At 40.3% G+C, this 18,144-nt stretch overlaps 1 protein-coding gene across 1 annotated transcript in view; it reads right to left on the minus strand.

The window, feature by feature from the left end:
- lama2 (laminin, alpha 2) overlaps positions 1-18,144 on the minus strand; it is a 175,788-nt gene that overhangs the window by 95,763 nt on the left and 61,881 nt on the right. Inside the window, exons 9-17 of the mRNA XM_034900777.1 lie at positions 17,660-17,838; positions 17,460-17,559; positions 16,830-16,887; positions 15,751-15,853; positions 15,419-15,559; positions 12,728-12,892; positions 12,557-12,563; positions 12,034-12,036; positions 8,141-8,163 (exon numbers count right to left, since the gene is read on the minus strand). Coding sequence (XP_034756668.1) covers positions 8,141-8,163; positions 12,034-12,036; positions 12,557-12,563; positions 12,728-12,892; positions 15,419-15,559; positions 15,751-15,853; positions 16,830-16,887; positions 17,460-17,559; positions 17,660-17,838 — 779 coding nt within the window. The remainder of the gene's footprint in view (positions 1-8,140; positions 8,164-12,033; positions 12,037-12,556; positions 12,564-12,727; positions 12,893-15,418; positions 15,560-15,750; positions 15,854-16,829; positions 16,888-17,459; positions 17,560-17,659; positions 17,839-18,144) is intronic.

Here is an 18,144-nt window from a genome sequence, read left to right on the forward strand (position 1 = left end):
AGTATATACATTTTAATACATAATACATCAAAAGTAAGGAGAACAAGAATATGCCACAATCTTTGTTGTCTTGTTTGCTTCAGTGCAGTGTATATAATGTGTATAATGTAATTTAAATAATATTTTTTTAAAGTAAGGAGAACAAAAATATGCCACTATCTTTGTTGTCTTGTTTGTTTCAGTGCAGTGTATATAATGTGTATAATGTAATGTAAATAATATTTTTTTAAAGTAAGGAGAACAAGAATATGCCACTATCTTTGTTGTCTTGTATGTTTCAGTGCAGTGTTTCTGTCGAGTCCACAGAATGAGCTTCAGGTGGAGAAACGCTGCGTCGGCATGATCCTGAAATTTATTATTCTGCTCCAACCTCAACATTAATGGGTGGGAGAGCGAAATAATAATGCCACCATAAAAACAGAGAGAGGGGGACAATGAGGAAGAGGGGGAGAGGGACGAAGAAAGAGAGCCAGAGACAGAAAGACAGAGAGAGAGAGAGAGAGAGAGGGAGTAAGAGGTGGACTTAATGCCTCTATAAACCTCTCCCATTCGACATCATTACCCTCGGTTCTTAAACCGGGAGGAGGAATCGCCCATTTCACAGCTGACTGAAAATACACACACACATACACACGACAGCAGGAATGGAGGTGTAGTTGGGTGGACGTTTTATTGACTAATACTTATTCTCCATCTAACCCCATTTGCTGATTTGGACAGTAAAATCGTAGTTTAAACCCACACTACACAGCCTACGCATATCAGACGTTTGTGCTGCTCGACCTCCTTCACCATTAGCTTATCTGTACTCCAGTATGGAGTCGCATTTATCTCGTACACAGAAACAAATCAGTCCGTTTAAAGGCTCCGTTTCTGAACACAGGCTTTATGCATTTCTCTGCGGTGATACCTTTACAGTATTTATATATATCACTCAATCAATTGAGCACCTAGATGCGCTTTATAATAAAAAAAAAGACTTTTTAAAATACGGGACCTTTAATTTATCCACTTGTGCAAAGAGGTCCTGTACTAAAAAGTTGATTAAATTGCTGTATCCTGGTTTTGCATTCAAAGCTTGAAAAAATATTACTTAGCACTTTGCACAGAGTTTAGCAATTTACCTTCTTTTGAAATTGTTGACATTTCTGTCTCAGAAAAAATAATTCTCTGACGCCATCCACTCAACCTGTACAATAATGAAAGCTTTTGTCATGGCAACATGATGACCCATCTCCACCTTGGGGGATTGGAAATAAAAAGACAGGAAAGACCAAAAGAATAGCATAGCAGGAGAGGAAAATTATGGGAGAAGAGAGGATAATTATCCGTAGTAGAAACGAAGGAACAAAAACACTCAGCCACACAGCTATGAAAGACTTCAGTCAGAGCTCCATAAGCCAGTTATTTACTTTATCAGTGGCCAGAAGAGAGCACCGAGACATAATCCTCTCTCTTAAAACCCTAATCAAGGTGACATAATCCTCATTAAAGTCAACCTTTTTGTTTATGGTCACGTCACAACAGTAATATTTACTGAAGTAAAACCTAAAGACCTAAAATACTGATGAACATTTCAGTGACATACTATCTACAATTCTCTTTCCTACTGTTTCTCAATTAGAGTGAAAAGAGAAGTAGAGGAAGAGTAACTCAGACACTGGAAATAAGAGAATTTAGGTAGAGAGGAGGCGAACAACAAAGAGGAGAGAGAAACAAACTATGGGATAAAGTGCAGCAGTACAGTAAGAGAGAGACAGACAAAACAAGGATTAAATAAGAGAGGAAAAGAGAGAAAAGAGAGAGTGAGAAGAGGTGTGAAAATGAGTCATTATTAACTCAGTTCTCCTCCAGGGTTCCCACCAGAGCCCTGATGTAATATCACTTTTCCAAAACTTTAAATAACCGTGTCAGAGCATTTTAATGAACTACAAGTGTTAGTCCAACCTGATTTTAATACTGTTGTTATACTAAAAAGGTCACATTTCCGCTACAGTTTTACTTTATTTGGAGAGCATGATTGTCATAGAAAAATGTGTGAAACAAGTTGGAAAATAGATTTGGGCAAGAGTTGTTGTTTTTTTAAGGGGGGGGGGGGGATACATAGACTTTAACATATGTTAAAACAGCTGTCAGAAAAAATAACAAGAGACTTACAAACCAAGCATTCCCTCTAACTTTCCTACCTCACACAAATCACTGTTATAAGTTGCTGAAATTACTGACAGAGTCCAAGCTGAAGACATGTTTAGTGTACATTATGTTTACTGACACTCTGGAGCTCTACCACAGGACTAACATATTGTAGAGGTGCAGTATGTAATGTACTTGCATTAAAACGTTGAAAATTGACTAGAACTGATATATACTTTGTTGAGTTGAATACATAACATTATACCAAATGAAATAATGATATTGATAATTTTCATCAAGGTAACGGTTTGTTACATAAGGTTGCTTGTCAATGGCATATCAACTCTTTTGGGTATTATTATGGAACCCACGCAACTTCTAGGCAAGACCCACCATCCAATAGCATTCACAAGCTACTATTGGCCAGGCGTCTATGCTTACGTAAGGTAACGGAATCCGACTTGTTCAGGTCCTATCCATGACCAGTTGGCTATCCTAACCTTAACTACTCAAGGTGAATGCCTAACCCCAACCAATCGGGCTGCTTCGTAGGGCGGGACCTGCCTAAAAGTACACTTTGTAGATCTTGTTTTTTATTAACTAAACATTTTGAACGGTTAAAGAATTTTAGTCATCGGACGTCTGGATCTTAAGTTATCTGGGAAACAAACTGAACAACGTTAGCTGCATCCAATCCGGGACGTCCTTTTTTTTCCAAAAACCGTTGGAGAAACACTGATTACCACTAGTCGATGCTGTGATTTTGCCAAAGTTGTAACAATCACTTTAACTGTTGTAAACAAACTGCAGTGGCCCCTGTGCGTAATGCTGCATGATGGCACTGCTGGCTCTGCAGGAGGACTGACCCCAAATGGAAGAATCAGAAGAGAAAGAGACTTCAGGGACCATGACAATGACTGGCTAATATGCCGATGAATTGGATCTATGTACTGAACTGGGTCCAGTAGAAAGGGCAACGCGCCAGAACCGTGCCATTAAGGTCCAAATGCAGGTCATCACCACTCTCTGTTTCCAGCGGGAAAAGGTACGTACGTACACTTTTATTAAGGATCCTACACACAGTTTTATAAATGAGATGCCAGGTCTGGTTTACTTTTCTGCAGCTAATTGGGTAAAAACCTCCTGAGCCACTGAAGGAATCCTAACTGGAGGAAGCTGACTGCAATTGTGGTGAAAACAATAACTCCACTAATCCCATGCTACTGGATGATGTCACTAAACTGCTGTTATTGTTCTGATTGAAGTACAGTGACTACATGAAACAAATTTCTGATTGTGGGGAGTCATGGCATTACTTAAACTGAAAGCTATTAGTATGCAACTGTCTTTTGTGACGACCACATGCTAGTTTCTTCAGAGAAATGTTCAGTGCCAATCTGCATTCTCATGCCTGTTTCCTGTCAAATCTCGGAGTACAAAAGGAACCAACGCTCTCTTCAGGAGATTGGACGGAGGGAGAGGGGGGGACAAAGGAAATCATCCTTCAGGAAATGAAAACCAGATTGCAAAATGACATGACTACAAAAGCTTCAGAAAACAAACTCCACTAAAATTACACACACTGGCACACACAAAACACCCACTGAAACAAAGACATACACACATATATACAGAACTTAGAAATATAAACACACACCTACCTAGGTGGCCTTTGGTTGTGTGCAACTGGTATTGTGAGTTTTCACTCTGTTTTTCTACCGGTTATACACACACATACACACAAACGCACGCAGACAGTTTCTGTGCTGAATATTTTTTTAAGGGTTGTGATGCCTTTTTGGTGGGAGATGGGTGCAGTACCCTTGAGGCAAATTGTGCATTCAGACTTTCTCCTGGTTTAAAGGAACACAGTGATCATAGGGTTGTTTCCTACCCATGGCATCCATGATTGCTCTTGGAAATGACTTGGAGACAGCATTGGTCTACCAACTTGGTAATGTACATATGACCAGTAAAGTAGGTGTGTGAGTTTAAGTGTGTGTTTCCCATCTTAGTTCTGGGCACCATTTCACAAACAACTTTCACTCAGTTTACTTCAAATGTCACTTAAAGAACATCAGTGTTCAATGAACAAAAACTAAAAATACTAAAAAACGTTTTTAAATAACGTTTGGGGTTCTGCAGGTTCTTGAGCTTCTAAAAAGGCACTCATTCATCTACAATCCTTTTTAAGTGTAAAAAATGATATTGCTTCAGAGAAATTCCTCTAAAGCTTCCGAAGATTTGTTTTTGGGAAACTAGGCCCTGATTACTTTAAAGCAACACTAAGTAACTAAACTTTGGACCCCCTACAGCAGGGCTATTCAATTACAAATTCAGTTGGGCCAGATTTTCAAACCAATAAGGTTAGCTGGGCCAGTCATTTCATCGGACATTTCTGACAGCAGCATGCAGAATAAGCGGTGCTGGCGGCTTGATATGGAGAGAATAAAATTAATTGTGGCCATCACGCTGTCCATTGTCGTTTTGATCGCTTAGTTTTGTGCATAACACCAACTGATGCACAATACAGTGTAAAGAGATCCCCTAAGGTGCAACAGCGGACAACGTGCTGCCAAACCATTCATTTTTCCTGTCATGGATGGAGCCCCATCTGTCACAAGCATGCACACACGCTTCACATCCAGACCATTTCTTTAAAAAAAACTGAAATTTTCCCAAATACTAAATCGCCAGTTGTGCGGTTTCAAAGTCTGTGAATGGCCTTTTATTTTTTGCCAATATCCAGGAAACATGAAGCAATGCTGCGGTAGCTCTCTCTTGGGGTGTGAATGACCGCACCATGGTAGTACTGCTCCGGTTGTAAAATGCAAAGAAACTGTACTTTTGCAGCCCTCTCTTGAGATCCCTCAGTGAAATTGGTGCAGAAAGTCTGGCTTTTCTCAACGCGGTGCCAGCGCAGATTGTAATCTTTAAGTACTGCAACGCACTCATTACAAATTAAACACATCGGTTTGGCGTTTGGATGTGGCGGTAAAATAAACAAATATTTGTCAGCCCAGCCAGGGTTAAACTGACGGTTTTCATTATCAATTTTACGTTTCAGTGTTGAGAAAGACATTGTGACAGTAGGCTAATCTAGGCTACTACCTGCACAGCCCGCTCTGCATTGTTTACGTGTTGCTAGCTTGGCAGACCACGGGCTGGGACACTCGGCAGTTGCTTCCGGGCCGCATGTGGCCCGCGGGCCGCCAATTGAATAGCCCTGCCCTACAGGTTGAAAGTGTAATTGTCCCATTATGGTTCATTGGAACTACAGATCCGCTACGAGATCTGGCAAACTTGCATAGTGTGGTTATTGCCAGCAGAGAGCCGCAGAGCCAGCAAACGTGCCGCTCACCCTGTTACAAGTTGATAACCACTGAAACATTATTTTAAGTTACAATAAGTTCTCAAGTGTTGCTTTAAACCAAGTGGATGTGAGCAGGGATGCCAACAACAGTTGACACATGCTCTGGAGTGAAACTTCTTTCCTTTCTTGGTGGTTTTTGGGTGGCTGGTTGTACAGGGTTGTACGATGTGGTATTTCTCAAAAGTTTCCCCAGACCGAGAGAAGCAGCTGCTGGATGGTCCTGCTTCCATGCTGTGGGGCTACTTGCTTTTGGGCTGGCAGATAGAAATGAGGCGGATCGGTTGTCAGCTGGTCGTTTGAGGTGCTCTGCATGGGGTTTGCCCTGAGATGAAGGTTTGGGGTTACAGGCTGTCACTTAATGAGGTACTGTTTTCACTTTGCTGCCTTATGGGGATAGTGGTGGCGAGGGGTGAAGCGTTAATGATATTCTTGATTAGACACTTGTGCATAGTAAGTAAGTAAGTAAACTTTATTTATAAAGCAACTTTCACAGACTTTCACAAAGTGCTTTACAGTCAAAACAAATAAAACAGCCACACATAAAATGGTAAGCCATGATGCTAGTTAAAAGCTTGTCTAAAAAGATGTGTCTTCAGGTGTTTTTTAAAATGTTTCCACAGAATCCAAAGCTCTCAAGGCTAAAGTGAGAGACTTCCAGAGCCTTGGAGCCACCACAGAAAAGGCACGATCACCTCTGGTTTCAAAACGTGTTCTGAGGACAATTAAAATGTCTTGGCCTGAAGACCTCAGAGAGCGACCAGAAGTGTAGGCGTGCAGTAGATCCTGGATGTAAGAGGGAGCTTGACCATTCAAGGCTCTGTAAGTAGTGATTAAAATTTTAACATGTACTCTAAAACCTATTGGTAGCCAATGAAGAGCCTTAAGCACGGGAGTAATGTGCAATCTCCTGCTGGTCTTGGACAAAAGTCTTGCTGCTTCATTTTGTACAACTTGCAATTTGTCCATGGATGGTTAGTTCAAACAAGTGTACAATAAATTGCAATAATCCAACCGTGAAGAAATAAAAGCAACACACATATATCTGCACGGCCGCATACATACAGTAGTGCACATGCATTAATTTGCCCTAATGTACTCATGGTAAGGTTCAGGTCAAGGTGTTGATTAAGATTTGATAAAATCACTTTGGTCAAGGTTTCAGTCTGCATTCTCTTTTTCTTGCAGTCCGCATCAGAAACAGGACAGAAACATATCTGTGCCACAAAAACAGAAGAAAAAAGCAATATTGTCAAATTTTGAGGTGGATGTGTGCCGGATTATGTATGTGTATGTAGGAAGATGACTTAGAGCAGCTCACTCATTTGCTTCCAGCCGATCATTTATTGTTCTGCAATCCCACGGCTCGCTGAATCTTGAAAGTCAACTCCAGCATTTTGCTGTGTATCAGACTCGAATTAACAAACAAATCAAAATGACACCCTATATTTAATACCCTATATTTAATACAGTCTGTGCAGATCCACCTCTGAGGCCGGGATCAGACTCACACATGCCATTGTAGCATCCACATCATGCTAAGTTCTTTGATTGTAAACCCCATCAACCTTCACCCACTGCCGTGGGACAGGTTGAATATGTCAGGACATGAAAGTGATTGCTTCTCAGCATAATGGAAGCTTTATGGCACCAAACTGGACTCATCTACACTTCTATTAATAGATTACTTCACACATCTCAACAGTTACCAAGAGCTGTCAACAACTTTCATGCAATTTCATGGTCTACAGAAAAAGCAACAGGAAGTAACAATGTTGATAGGAAATATAGTCTTAATTTCAAGACTCTCACTCTATTTTTTTTAATATAAATTATGGTTTTGTAATGAAAACATAAGTAAATCAGGATTGAAATTACCATTTACATTTGTTTCTATGACTAGAAATGAAAAGGTGTAATGGTTTTCTTTTCTTTTTCTGAGCTATGATTGCTGTGTGGAGTTTTGCCCAAATTTTTCAGGAAAACAAATGTGCGACACCACATCATTTAGTTGATAAAAAAACTGGACCAAATCCAACGTGATTGATTGAAAAGGCACTTTTTTAAAGAAGAGAGAGGGAGAGCAGAAAAGTGAGGAAATTGGAAGAGGAATCCATCCCATACAATCAAGACCCGATTAGGAGTGGCACTATGTACAAATTCTTCCACACACATAGTTAATGCTCAGCTGCTTGCTGTATTTGTAGAAAAGGGAGGATTTTGTTTCACAGAAGTATTTTCACAGAAACACTTTTGAGGCAGATTTCATTCATCACAACTTTGAGGTGTCAACCTCTATAACCAAGGTGAAACCGGAGCATTTTTCAAAACACTATTCTGCCCCAGGTTTGCAACTGTAGCGAGTTTTACTCTTAAATTATAGTATTATTTTCTTTTACTTCTTTGTCACAGGACAATATAGAAGACAAGGAAGGCTATAAAAATAAATGGTCCGAGAACGATGGGAAAAGTAGAGGCCGAGTTAGAGTTAGGATAAAATGTAACACAAGCTGAGCTGTGTGTTTGTGTGTCTGTCAAGTTTCAACATATTCTCAGTATTCTTTCACCAGCTGTCAGCAAAGGATGCATCTCCTCTTTCCATGTTCGTCCATCATCCTTTCATCTCCCTCCTTGAACCTCCCAGTAGTCACTCTCTCCATCTCTGTCACACTTTTTCTCCAAATGATGAGCATTCCTTGTTTTGGGGCTTTTTATCTGACTGTGAACTTGTTAGTAAATCTGGGTACAACATGGATACAAGGAGGTTAAGATTTGACTGCTTTTGAAGGCTGACAAAGTTGCTGATAGCTGACATTTCTTTACTTCTAGTTTTTGTCACCCCCATGAGGAATTCTAAGTAATGACAACAACACGGTTGGCGCGTCCACGTGACGCTAGCCTTCGGTGATGGCTCACCATCCCCACCCGTCCTCCACGCGGTTGCTAGCACGAATACATTTCAAAACTTAAATTTTAAAAGGATACGACAGTTCACTGAAAAAGGCCTTATCGTTGTCTCCCCTAGCTGTAGATAGGTGGGCCAACGCATATTTTGTGCATGCATTGTTTTAGTGATCTAAAAAAAAAAATTACTTGCTAATTACTTGCACTGAGCCAAAAATGTGTTGGCCCACCCATCTACAGCTAGGGGAGACTGTCATAAGCCCTATTTCAACAAATGTTGGCATATCCCTTTAAGGCCAACATGAACAAGAAGTCCTTAAAGTGCTTAAAACAAATGATAATATAGTCTATCTTCATTTTCTATTTCACTGCCCAAATCGATCCTAAGCTCCAAAAGCAAATGTTGTGCAAGTAGTATTTTTGTGTCAAAAAATGTTCACTCAACCAAATTCAAAAACTATTAGCTGAAAGATGTTAAAACCCTTGGAACAGGGAGGAACTGCAGATTTGGGTAAGAAATTCTGCATGCTCATTATGAAATTCTGCATGCTCATCATGACCGACCCCTTTTAACATACACATAATAGTGTATTCCATTTCTAACATAAAATATTGACTAAGGACGCTTTACGTATGACAGTTTAAGTTTTGGAGCCTATTAAAAGTGTCCACCTACTATTCCTGATATTCCCAAAACGTAACAGATTTATTTTCACGAAGAACGTCTTAAAAACAAGTTTTAAAAATGCAGATCTTTATTAAACTAATACTACTCTCTCATACTTGCAACATTCTGAGTTTATATTTGGCTCCTCATGCTGATTCCTACTCATCTGCACTCCACTGCCAAACAAACCAGAAACATTCTTTTAACAAAAGCATGCTTTAATGATTGTAATGGTTATCCTTGTGAAAGAGCAGTCCCTGCACCTACACAGGCGATAAAATACCCAATGAGCATCAGAGGAACATGCTTCTGGACCAATGAGCATCCACAAAACGCGGGCCAATGAGCATCTGTGGCATTAATGATACAGGAGGTCATGCATGAGAATTAAGAACGTTATCACACACATCATACTCTTATATAGCCCCTGCTAGCTTGTCATTAAAGACACAGCCTGTCACTTCCAATGATACATGTTAACATGACGGACCACAGTGTGTGTGTGTGTGTGTGTGTGTGTGTGTGTGTTTGTGTGAAAGAGTTGCATAGTCAAGTCACAAAGCATCTATCTCTGTAACACAATCAGAGATTGAAGCAAAGAATCATTTTTTCATACAGTACTCGCACACTGCTCCTAGCAATGACACACACAAACGCAGGCACGCACGAACGCACGCAGGCAAGCACACACACACACACACACACACACACACACACACACACACACACACACACACACACACACACACACTGGTAATTTGTTTGTTTCCCATGTTTGGAGGCATTGCGTTCTGCTCCGCTGTCCCTAATGCCCCCAAAACACATCATTATCTGACTTATATAGGCCTGGGAGTGTGTTTGACGGTTTGTGTGTGTGAGTATGTGTTTGAATGAGAATACATGTTTCTGCTTGTGTGTGCGCATGTGTGTGTGTGTGTGTGTGTGTGTGTGTGTGTGTGTGTGTGTGTGTTACTGGGTGTGTGAGCGCTAAGAGAAAAACAGTTGATTATCGAGTTCAACAGGCGAAACACTGTTTACCCTGAGAGACACAAGGCAAGCGTAAGGGAGACATACAGAAAGAGAGAGAGCAGAAAGCTTTGGGGGAAGTATAGGGAGATGATTTAGGAACAGGGAGGTGAAAAACAGGAGTCCTGTAGAGATTGAGTGAGAGTTGGAGAAGGAGACCGATGAAAAAAAGCAAGGATGGAGGGATGGTTAGAGGGAGGGAGGGATAGAGGATCAGACAAAGAAGCAAGATGACAAGCTTGGCCTGCAGGGTGCAAAGTAATGAAATTCTGTGGTATATTCCTCTAAGCCATGACACCCAGACAAACATCACAGTCAGTCTGTTGTTGTAGTAGGGCAACAACTCGACTTCAGAAACATGGACTGCAGCTATTTGCCAGCTAGAGTGATAAAGTGTAATCGTGCCCACAGAAAACCGCAGCGTATATTTAAACAGTCAACATTAGCAGGAGCAGAGATGCAGGGCTGGGAGCGAGGTGAATATCCCAGCAGGATGATTTCTCACCAGACTTCCATCCCGGGGATATACCTTTAGATCATAAACTGGATCTGTTTATATATTCAAGCCTTTCCTTATGATTAGAGATGGTCCGATACCATTTTTTGCTTCCTGATACGATTCTGATACTCGAACCTGCGTATCGGCTGATACCCAGTACTGATCCGATACCAGTGTGTCATATATTTTATTATGTTTTAACAGCTGTGTACTAATATCCCTGTACGGATGTGATAGAATTTATATATTTGTTGGCGGTCTGTTTTAGGTTTAAGTCTTTGTGAAACATAAACAATGAACGCAAGAGAACTTTGGTTTATCATCCAGTTTGACAGTTGGTTATAACGGAAATAGAGCATTAATAAACTACTTTAACATAGATTTTCTTTAGGGATTTATTACGTGGCATCGGATCGCAGCATAAACTCCAGTACTTCCTGATACCAATTCCAGCATTTTAGGCAGTATAAGAGGAACATCTCTACTTATGATGTAGCCTAACTATTTTTATTTATTTTCTTGTCAATGTAGTCATTGGACTGTAAAATGGTCATAACTGTTAAGGTTAAGATGTAAACAGTCAGTTAGCAGTAAAGTACTCATATAGACAGATCACACATGGGATTGCAGCTCACTTTTGTGTTTTTAGTGTAATCAGGTTGGAACAACACAAAACAAAACTGCACAAGTGATTTACTATTGTGACCTTGACTGGTCTGACTGTTGCCACCTTTGGAATAACAAAAAGAACTGCAAAAAAGTTTTCTTTCTCATCATCTTAGCAGTCTAACAGAAAAACACCCCAGGGGCATAAGTGTGTTGAATGTTTTTATTTTGGCGCCCATGTTATCCAATCTGTCCGGCTACAACAGGCGCGTAGCGTCCGCACTGACCGCTCGCTGCAGCGATAATTTCAGTGTCTCCTCTATTTTTTTGCACGAGATGCGAACCTAACCTAACCTAACCTAGGCAGGTAATCGCATACAGGAAGACCCCAGTGTAGCCGGATTCTTTACAAAAAAAAAAATACATTCAAAATAAAAACACCTAAGGTCATGGTGATTTTGGCTGTCTTGATTTCTGACAGCGAGACATGCGATCAGGCACACGGCGGGAGACTGACGGACGGACAGAGAGAGTGACACACACACACACACACACACACACAAACACACACACACACACCAATTACCACAGTTTTCCCCACTCAGCCTGTCTCTTTCTATTGGAAGGAGAGAGAGAATGAATGTGAATGGCCAGACGCACGATCATGCACGTATCTACGCTACGTGACACTTAACGCGCCCAGTGTGCTCTCGCTGTTACAGTCCACAGTTGAAATTTGAAAATTTAAATTGTTTCATACAGGAAACTATTGGGGAATAAGTACATGTTAGTAGACATTTTTTACACTAGATGCAGTATATTCAAAACAGGCTTGCTATAGGAAACAACAACAGGAACATCTGACCCATCTAATACAATCCAGTACAAGATCTAAGAAACTATTACGTGTGAGAAGATTATTGTTGTTGAGGTGTTATTCAACTATATGGTTATTTGTGAGGCAGCATTTAGTGCACTGTATCACATTACTCTTATTTTGTTCATCCTGCATTCTTAGTATTTTAATCCAATGCACTGACAACATTTGCTAGCCACTCAAACTTTATGCCTGTATTTTTTTTTACCAAAATGTAAAACTGTAAAATAACTTTGTAATGGTATGAATTGTCATTAGTTCAACAAGTACAGGCACAATCACAGGGGTAATTAACTGATAGTTAAATATAATTTGCTATGTCTCCTCCTATTCCCTAGTTGTCAGTGTGGGTCTCAACTGTAGAGGAAAATCTACACACAAAAAACTGTCACAGTAAAATTAGGCCAGTCAAAAAAAAAAAAATCCATCCTTGATTACTGTGACTTTAACTCGTACAATTACAAACATTAACACATGAAAGCTGACGAAAAGAGTACGGCCACAAAATGTGTGGTAAAGGTTTCTGTAAAGCATTATTGTCTCAAAGCAAATGTTTGAACCATTTCCATTTTGTGACTTGGTGAAAATAGCATTATGAGTTTAATTGCAGAGTTTATGAACAGCATGAGTGTGTCTGCATCCCACCTTGTTTCCCAGGTATAGTCCAGGTGCGTTCCAGTAGTAGGCCGAGCCAAGATCACTCACAACGTCTGAGTGTCGGACGCTGAGATATGGAGGTGTCTGTCTGTGAACGGACCACACTCTTCCTCCTGTTTCTCCAAGCAGGTGCCAGCCTGTCAGAGTTGTTTCCTACAAAACAAGATTCAAGGAAGAAGAAGTTAAAGATTTACTTGCAGCTCCATCTACTGAGAAAACCATTATATGGACATGAGAAGGTTGATATTCAGAATAAATAGACGTAGACCATAGTTTACTGTCTCATTTCAAAGTACGAAAAGAAATGTGCAACTGTTTAAAAATTCAACACCCAGATATTGTGCAGCGTAATATACGAGAATTACACAATGTTATGGTCATTATGTAAAGGGGTTGGGGCAAGATTGGACTCTATTCCCTGTTGCAGCAACAAGGAGTGAGCTTTACCTTATTGTTATGGTGAGTTGTTAAGTGAGTCCCATAGACATGTAAAATATAGTAATCAAGAGAACAATTTATGTTGGAAAGGATTACAGTGTAACTTTAAAAGTAAAGTCACAAAGTTTCAAACAGAACTTAAATTCAAATGAATGCTTGTTGAGAACAGAAGTTGTGGTCATTGCCAGCAGATGAGCAGCATCTGACAGCAAACCTATTAAAGCCAGTCACCAGTCATGTTAAATGGGGATGGACTTTATAGTCTGACCAGCTTTACTCATAATGCCCAGCTGGTGCTCTTGCTTTGCTGCTGCCTGCTACCCAACAACCTACTGGCTGTTTCCATAGATGTGTCACTTTACTGTCTACGCTGCTCTTGTTCCATAACTTAACTTGAGATCTCTTAGTTTGTGCTTTAACAAGCCTAATGATCTGCCTTCTAAGACCGAGCTTATTGAACCCTATTTAGCACATGAAGTTCTTAAAGTTCATCTTAGTGGTATTTTATACTTATTAAGTGAGCAACAGACCGACACTTACAGTATTTAAACATACGTGTTCAATGTGTTTGTATTCTAATGCTTAACTAAGAATATTTTATGATTCAACTGCTTCTTTGAACCTAAACACCTTATTTTTGAAGTTCCAAATTAAAACAAAACTGATAACTGAACATGTCAATTATAACAAATACTCACAACTTTAACAGTATATTGTTGTGGCGGTGCCAGTATAGCTTATAGGAATTCTTCACATGCTACATTCAAAGATATTTAAGGTCCAACCCCATCAAAAATAAGAGGTATCTTTTATCTTTATCATTTTAACAAAAACATAAAACTCAAGATATGTTTAAAATGGTTTGCATACACTACCGGTCAAAAGTGTGGGGTCACTTAGAAATTTCCATTGCACTCCATTGTAGACAGTATACCAGCTCAGATCAGTTGCATTGTTTTTTTTTAACCAGGGCAGCAGTTTTCAGATTACATTATGTGTTTACATAATTGCAAAAGGGATCTCCAATGTCAGATTAGTAAACAGAATGTGCCTTTGTAACAATGGATGAATGGTTGCTGATAATGGCCAATGTAGATATTGCACTACAGATCAGCCCCCCCACTCAGATCAGCTGGTATTCTGTCTACAATGGAGTGGTATGGAAATTTGTAAGTGACACTAAACTTTTGACCAGTAGTGTATGCCACATTTCAGCAAGGGAGGCAACTGCCACCTGGAAAGATTTTTTTGTGTGTGTGTGTGTGTGTGTGTGTGTGTGTGTGTGTGTGTGTGTGTGTGTGTGTGTGTGTGTGTGTGTGAGAAAGAGAGACAGCCAGACACACATCTGTCGTTGCAATTAACCTGACCTTGGCTTCCCCTTTTGAGCATGCACGCACGAACACACACACACACGGATGTACGTGCACACGCACTATCGGTGTCTAAATCAGAGCTGTCATCCTGTCAACGTCTCCTCTCCCCTCCTCTCCCACCCCGCCTGTCAGTCACAAACTGTTTTCTTCTTTTCACCTCTTTCCTCCTCCTCACCTCTTGTCTTGATCCAAAGTCTTTCCAGTCTAGTCCTCTCCTAAATGTATATTTGGTAAAGATTTGTCTTTGTTTAATAACGTACTGCTACTCACTTCTGCACAAAGACGCAAGTAATTCAATTTTAACGTGTGCTTTTAAGAAAACTCTGGGCGAGATGGATTTATTATTCCACACCTTGTGTCAGATGCATTCTGTGCCTAATAGTATGTTTATCAAACTGGCGCACCAGTGCAGAAGAGCAGTTTTCCTGTCATCGGAGAAACTTCTATTGGTTAATCAGTGAAGTGAATATCTTAATTGTATGCATATGTATGTAAGAGAAAATGGTGTAAGTAACATGACCTCTATCTTCTGCATTTTCTGATTTGGGTCTGTTTTGTTGGAAACGGATATGATAAAGTCTGGGTCAGCGGTACCGTACAAACAAGTATTTAGTTGAACCATTGGTTAAAATAAATTAATAAAAAATGCTGATTCTAGGAAAAAGAATTGATTATAAAAATCACAATACATACAATATTTATGCATACAAGTTTTTTTCCCCAAACTACATTTTTTATTAAAATCAAGTGACGTTTTGGGCGTCAAGTTCTGCTTCAGACAATGTGTGTGCGTGTGTGTGTATGTGTGTGTGTGTGATGTATGTGTGCGTGTGTATGTGTGCATGTGTTTGTGTGTGACATTGCCTACATTGTGATAGGTCCATGTGGAGGCAGAGCACTGACTGGAAACACCCATACAGGAGCACTTTTCGCAGCCACGCCCATTGTCCCCTTGGAGGTTGTAGAATCCCAGTCTACAGCGGTCGCAGTTTTCCCCCTCCACATTTTCCTGCAGGAAAGAAGAAAGGAGAAAGAAGAGAGATGCAGCAAAGTTCATGGGCTGCCCTCCAACTGGCGTTATGAGCACAAAGCATGTTATTGCAGTGCTAATGTGGTGAAGATAATGATGACAGGGCTAGAAAGGTTAGCGCAGAGTACTTGCCATTATTTGTGCGCATAAAAGTGTGTGAGTGTGTGTACCTTGCACACGCAGGGTGTTACACATGGGTCATCGTTGATGCTTCCTTCCACACTGCAGTTACAGCGCTGGCAGGACGGGTAGCCCATATAACCAACAGCGCACCTGGAGACAAATGAGTTTAATATCAATAATAAAAGATGAAGGTGAGTATTAGAAAGGACTTCCTGTTATTAGAGGGTCAGAGGGTCAATTCCCACGTCAATACAACCTTCGCGTCCATCCTGGTCAAACCGTCTCTGAGTCAGACACTGAGCCTTTAGTTAGTGCAGCAAACAGCTGACAGCACACCACAGGTGATGTGCATGTCATCTCAGAGGAAATTAAAGCATAAAAGAAACAACTCCCTAGTTAAGAGACACGGTGAGCCGAGGCTAAGTCCATTAAAGGGTATTTTAAGAAGTGATTTTAAAGACAACGATTATGCTGCTGGCCTGATCTAAGGGCAGGTCATTAAAAAATTTGGGGGAAATGTTGTACCAGCTTTTAGATTAGATTACTAGATTCCATTAAACCTAAATAACACACAGGCAAGTGGAGTCGTTGCAGTGGGAAAGGAGATAAAATAAACAAGTAATTACAGCAATAAGAGATAAAATTAAGTAATTAATTAACAATTTAAGATTAAACAACTTGTTGACAGATTTACAGGTTAGACAAAAAGCTTTTCTTGTTGTTTGTATTTCTGTTGATTCACCGGTAGCAATTTTAACCTCACTATTGGCAAAAACGAGAGCGGGCATCAGGTCCATTAGAGATTAAATTATGTAAAATATGTTATCAAAAAAAAAATAATGTCCAATGCAGAAAAATAAAAAATAAAAAAACAACAAAAAAAAACAAGGCAATTTATCAAATGTCTGGCATTTGTACCATGTCCATTATTCAGTGACATCGTTCCATTGTGTAAGGTACAATAAGGTGTGATATTAGAAAATCATAAAAGATCTTAATGGAAACTTTCTGGCAATTTCCAAACACTAATTGGAACAGACAATTGCTGAAAGGTTCAGCTCACCAGTCACTATGTGTCTGTCTCTTGTTCTGTGTGTGTGTACGTGTGCGTATGTGTGTCTCTCACCTGTCACATTGCAGACCCCCAAAACCCTCCTTACACCAGCATGACCCTGCTGGCTGAACTGTCAACCAAACACAAAAAACACACACACATACACACACACACACACACACACAAACACACACACACACAGACACACACACACACACACACAAACACACACACACACACACACACACACACAAACACACACACATTTTTAAAAATAACACACACATTTTTAAAAATAACAGCGCAAGTGAAACAGTGGGTTTCTCTTTGAAGTGGCTGCACCTAAAATAGCTCCTCTTTCAAGACATATAGACAAACAGTAAAAATACAAAGAGGAGTAAAATTATCTCTAATATAAATAGAAGTTATGTTCTGTCATAGACAGTTTCCAATAACAGAAGCTTCTGTGCAAACAGCTGAACTTGACTAACCCCAACCCCACAGGAAATCAAGCAGGACTGAATCGATGAAATGTCTGGAGTTATTGAAGTACCACTTTAAAATGAATTCAATTTGTGCTTGCATTTACCAAAAACCTCTACATGTGTGTCTACTAGTTCAAACATGAATAATATCTAAAAAAAAAACAAGACTGATAGATATTAAGGACAGACAAAAAGATTAAAAAGTGTATTTGCATACTGGGCGTGGCCTGGCTTGAATCTGGGACACATGATTGGCTGATGGAACCATGTGAGTCACACAAGCAGGGGATGCAGGGCTTCTCCTCCTCAGCGCTCACCTGGCCGTGTGAAGAAAACAAGACACCATTTTTACACAGTTAACACTAAATCAACCGACAAATTCCCAAAAAGGCACGGGTGCGTGCATATGTGACGTACCCCGCCGGGTCTGTAGAATCCATCAACGCATGTTTGACAGTTGAGTCCAGCTGTGTTGTCACGGCAACCAATACAGACTCCACCCCCTCTGTTTTGACCTTGGATGTTTAGGCTGAGTGACAGGTCTGCTACTGTCTGATTGAAGTAGCACTCCTCCGCCTTGCCGTGGCAGTTACACTCTGAAAACACACACACACACACAAACACACACGATTGTTAAGTCCTGCCGCTGCCTACTATATCCAAATACAGAGCATGAGGCAAAGAGGACCGCTCTTTTAATCCATTTATGTCTTCCACATATGTACTGTAGGTGTTTAGAAAAACATCAAACCCTTTTTTGAAGACAGTACCCTAAGGTTCCCACACTGACCATAAGCAGCGTGTTATCTCCACAGTCCAGGGAGAAAAAGTGGATATTCGCTTGCCCTCACCATTTCCCACAGTATGGCTGTGAGTTGGGAGCAGAGCAGTAGCCCCCGTTT

Source organism: Etheostoma cragini, chromosome 18 (genome assembly GCF_013103735.1).
Source record: "Etheostoma cragini isolate CJK2018 chromosome 18, CSU_Ecrag_1.0, whole genome shotgun sequence".
Classification (NCBI taxonomy): domain Eukaryota; kingdom Metazoa; phylum Chordata; class Actinopteri; order Perciformes; family Percidae; genus Etheostoma; species Etheostoma cragini.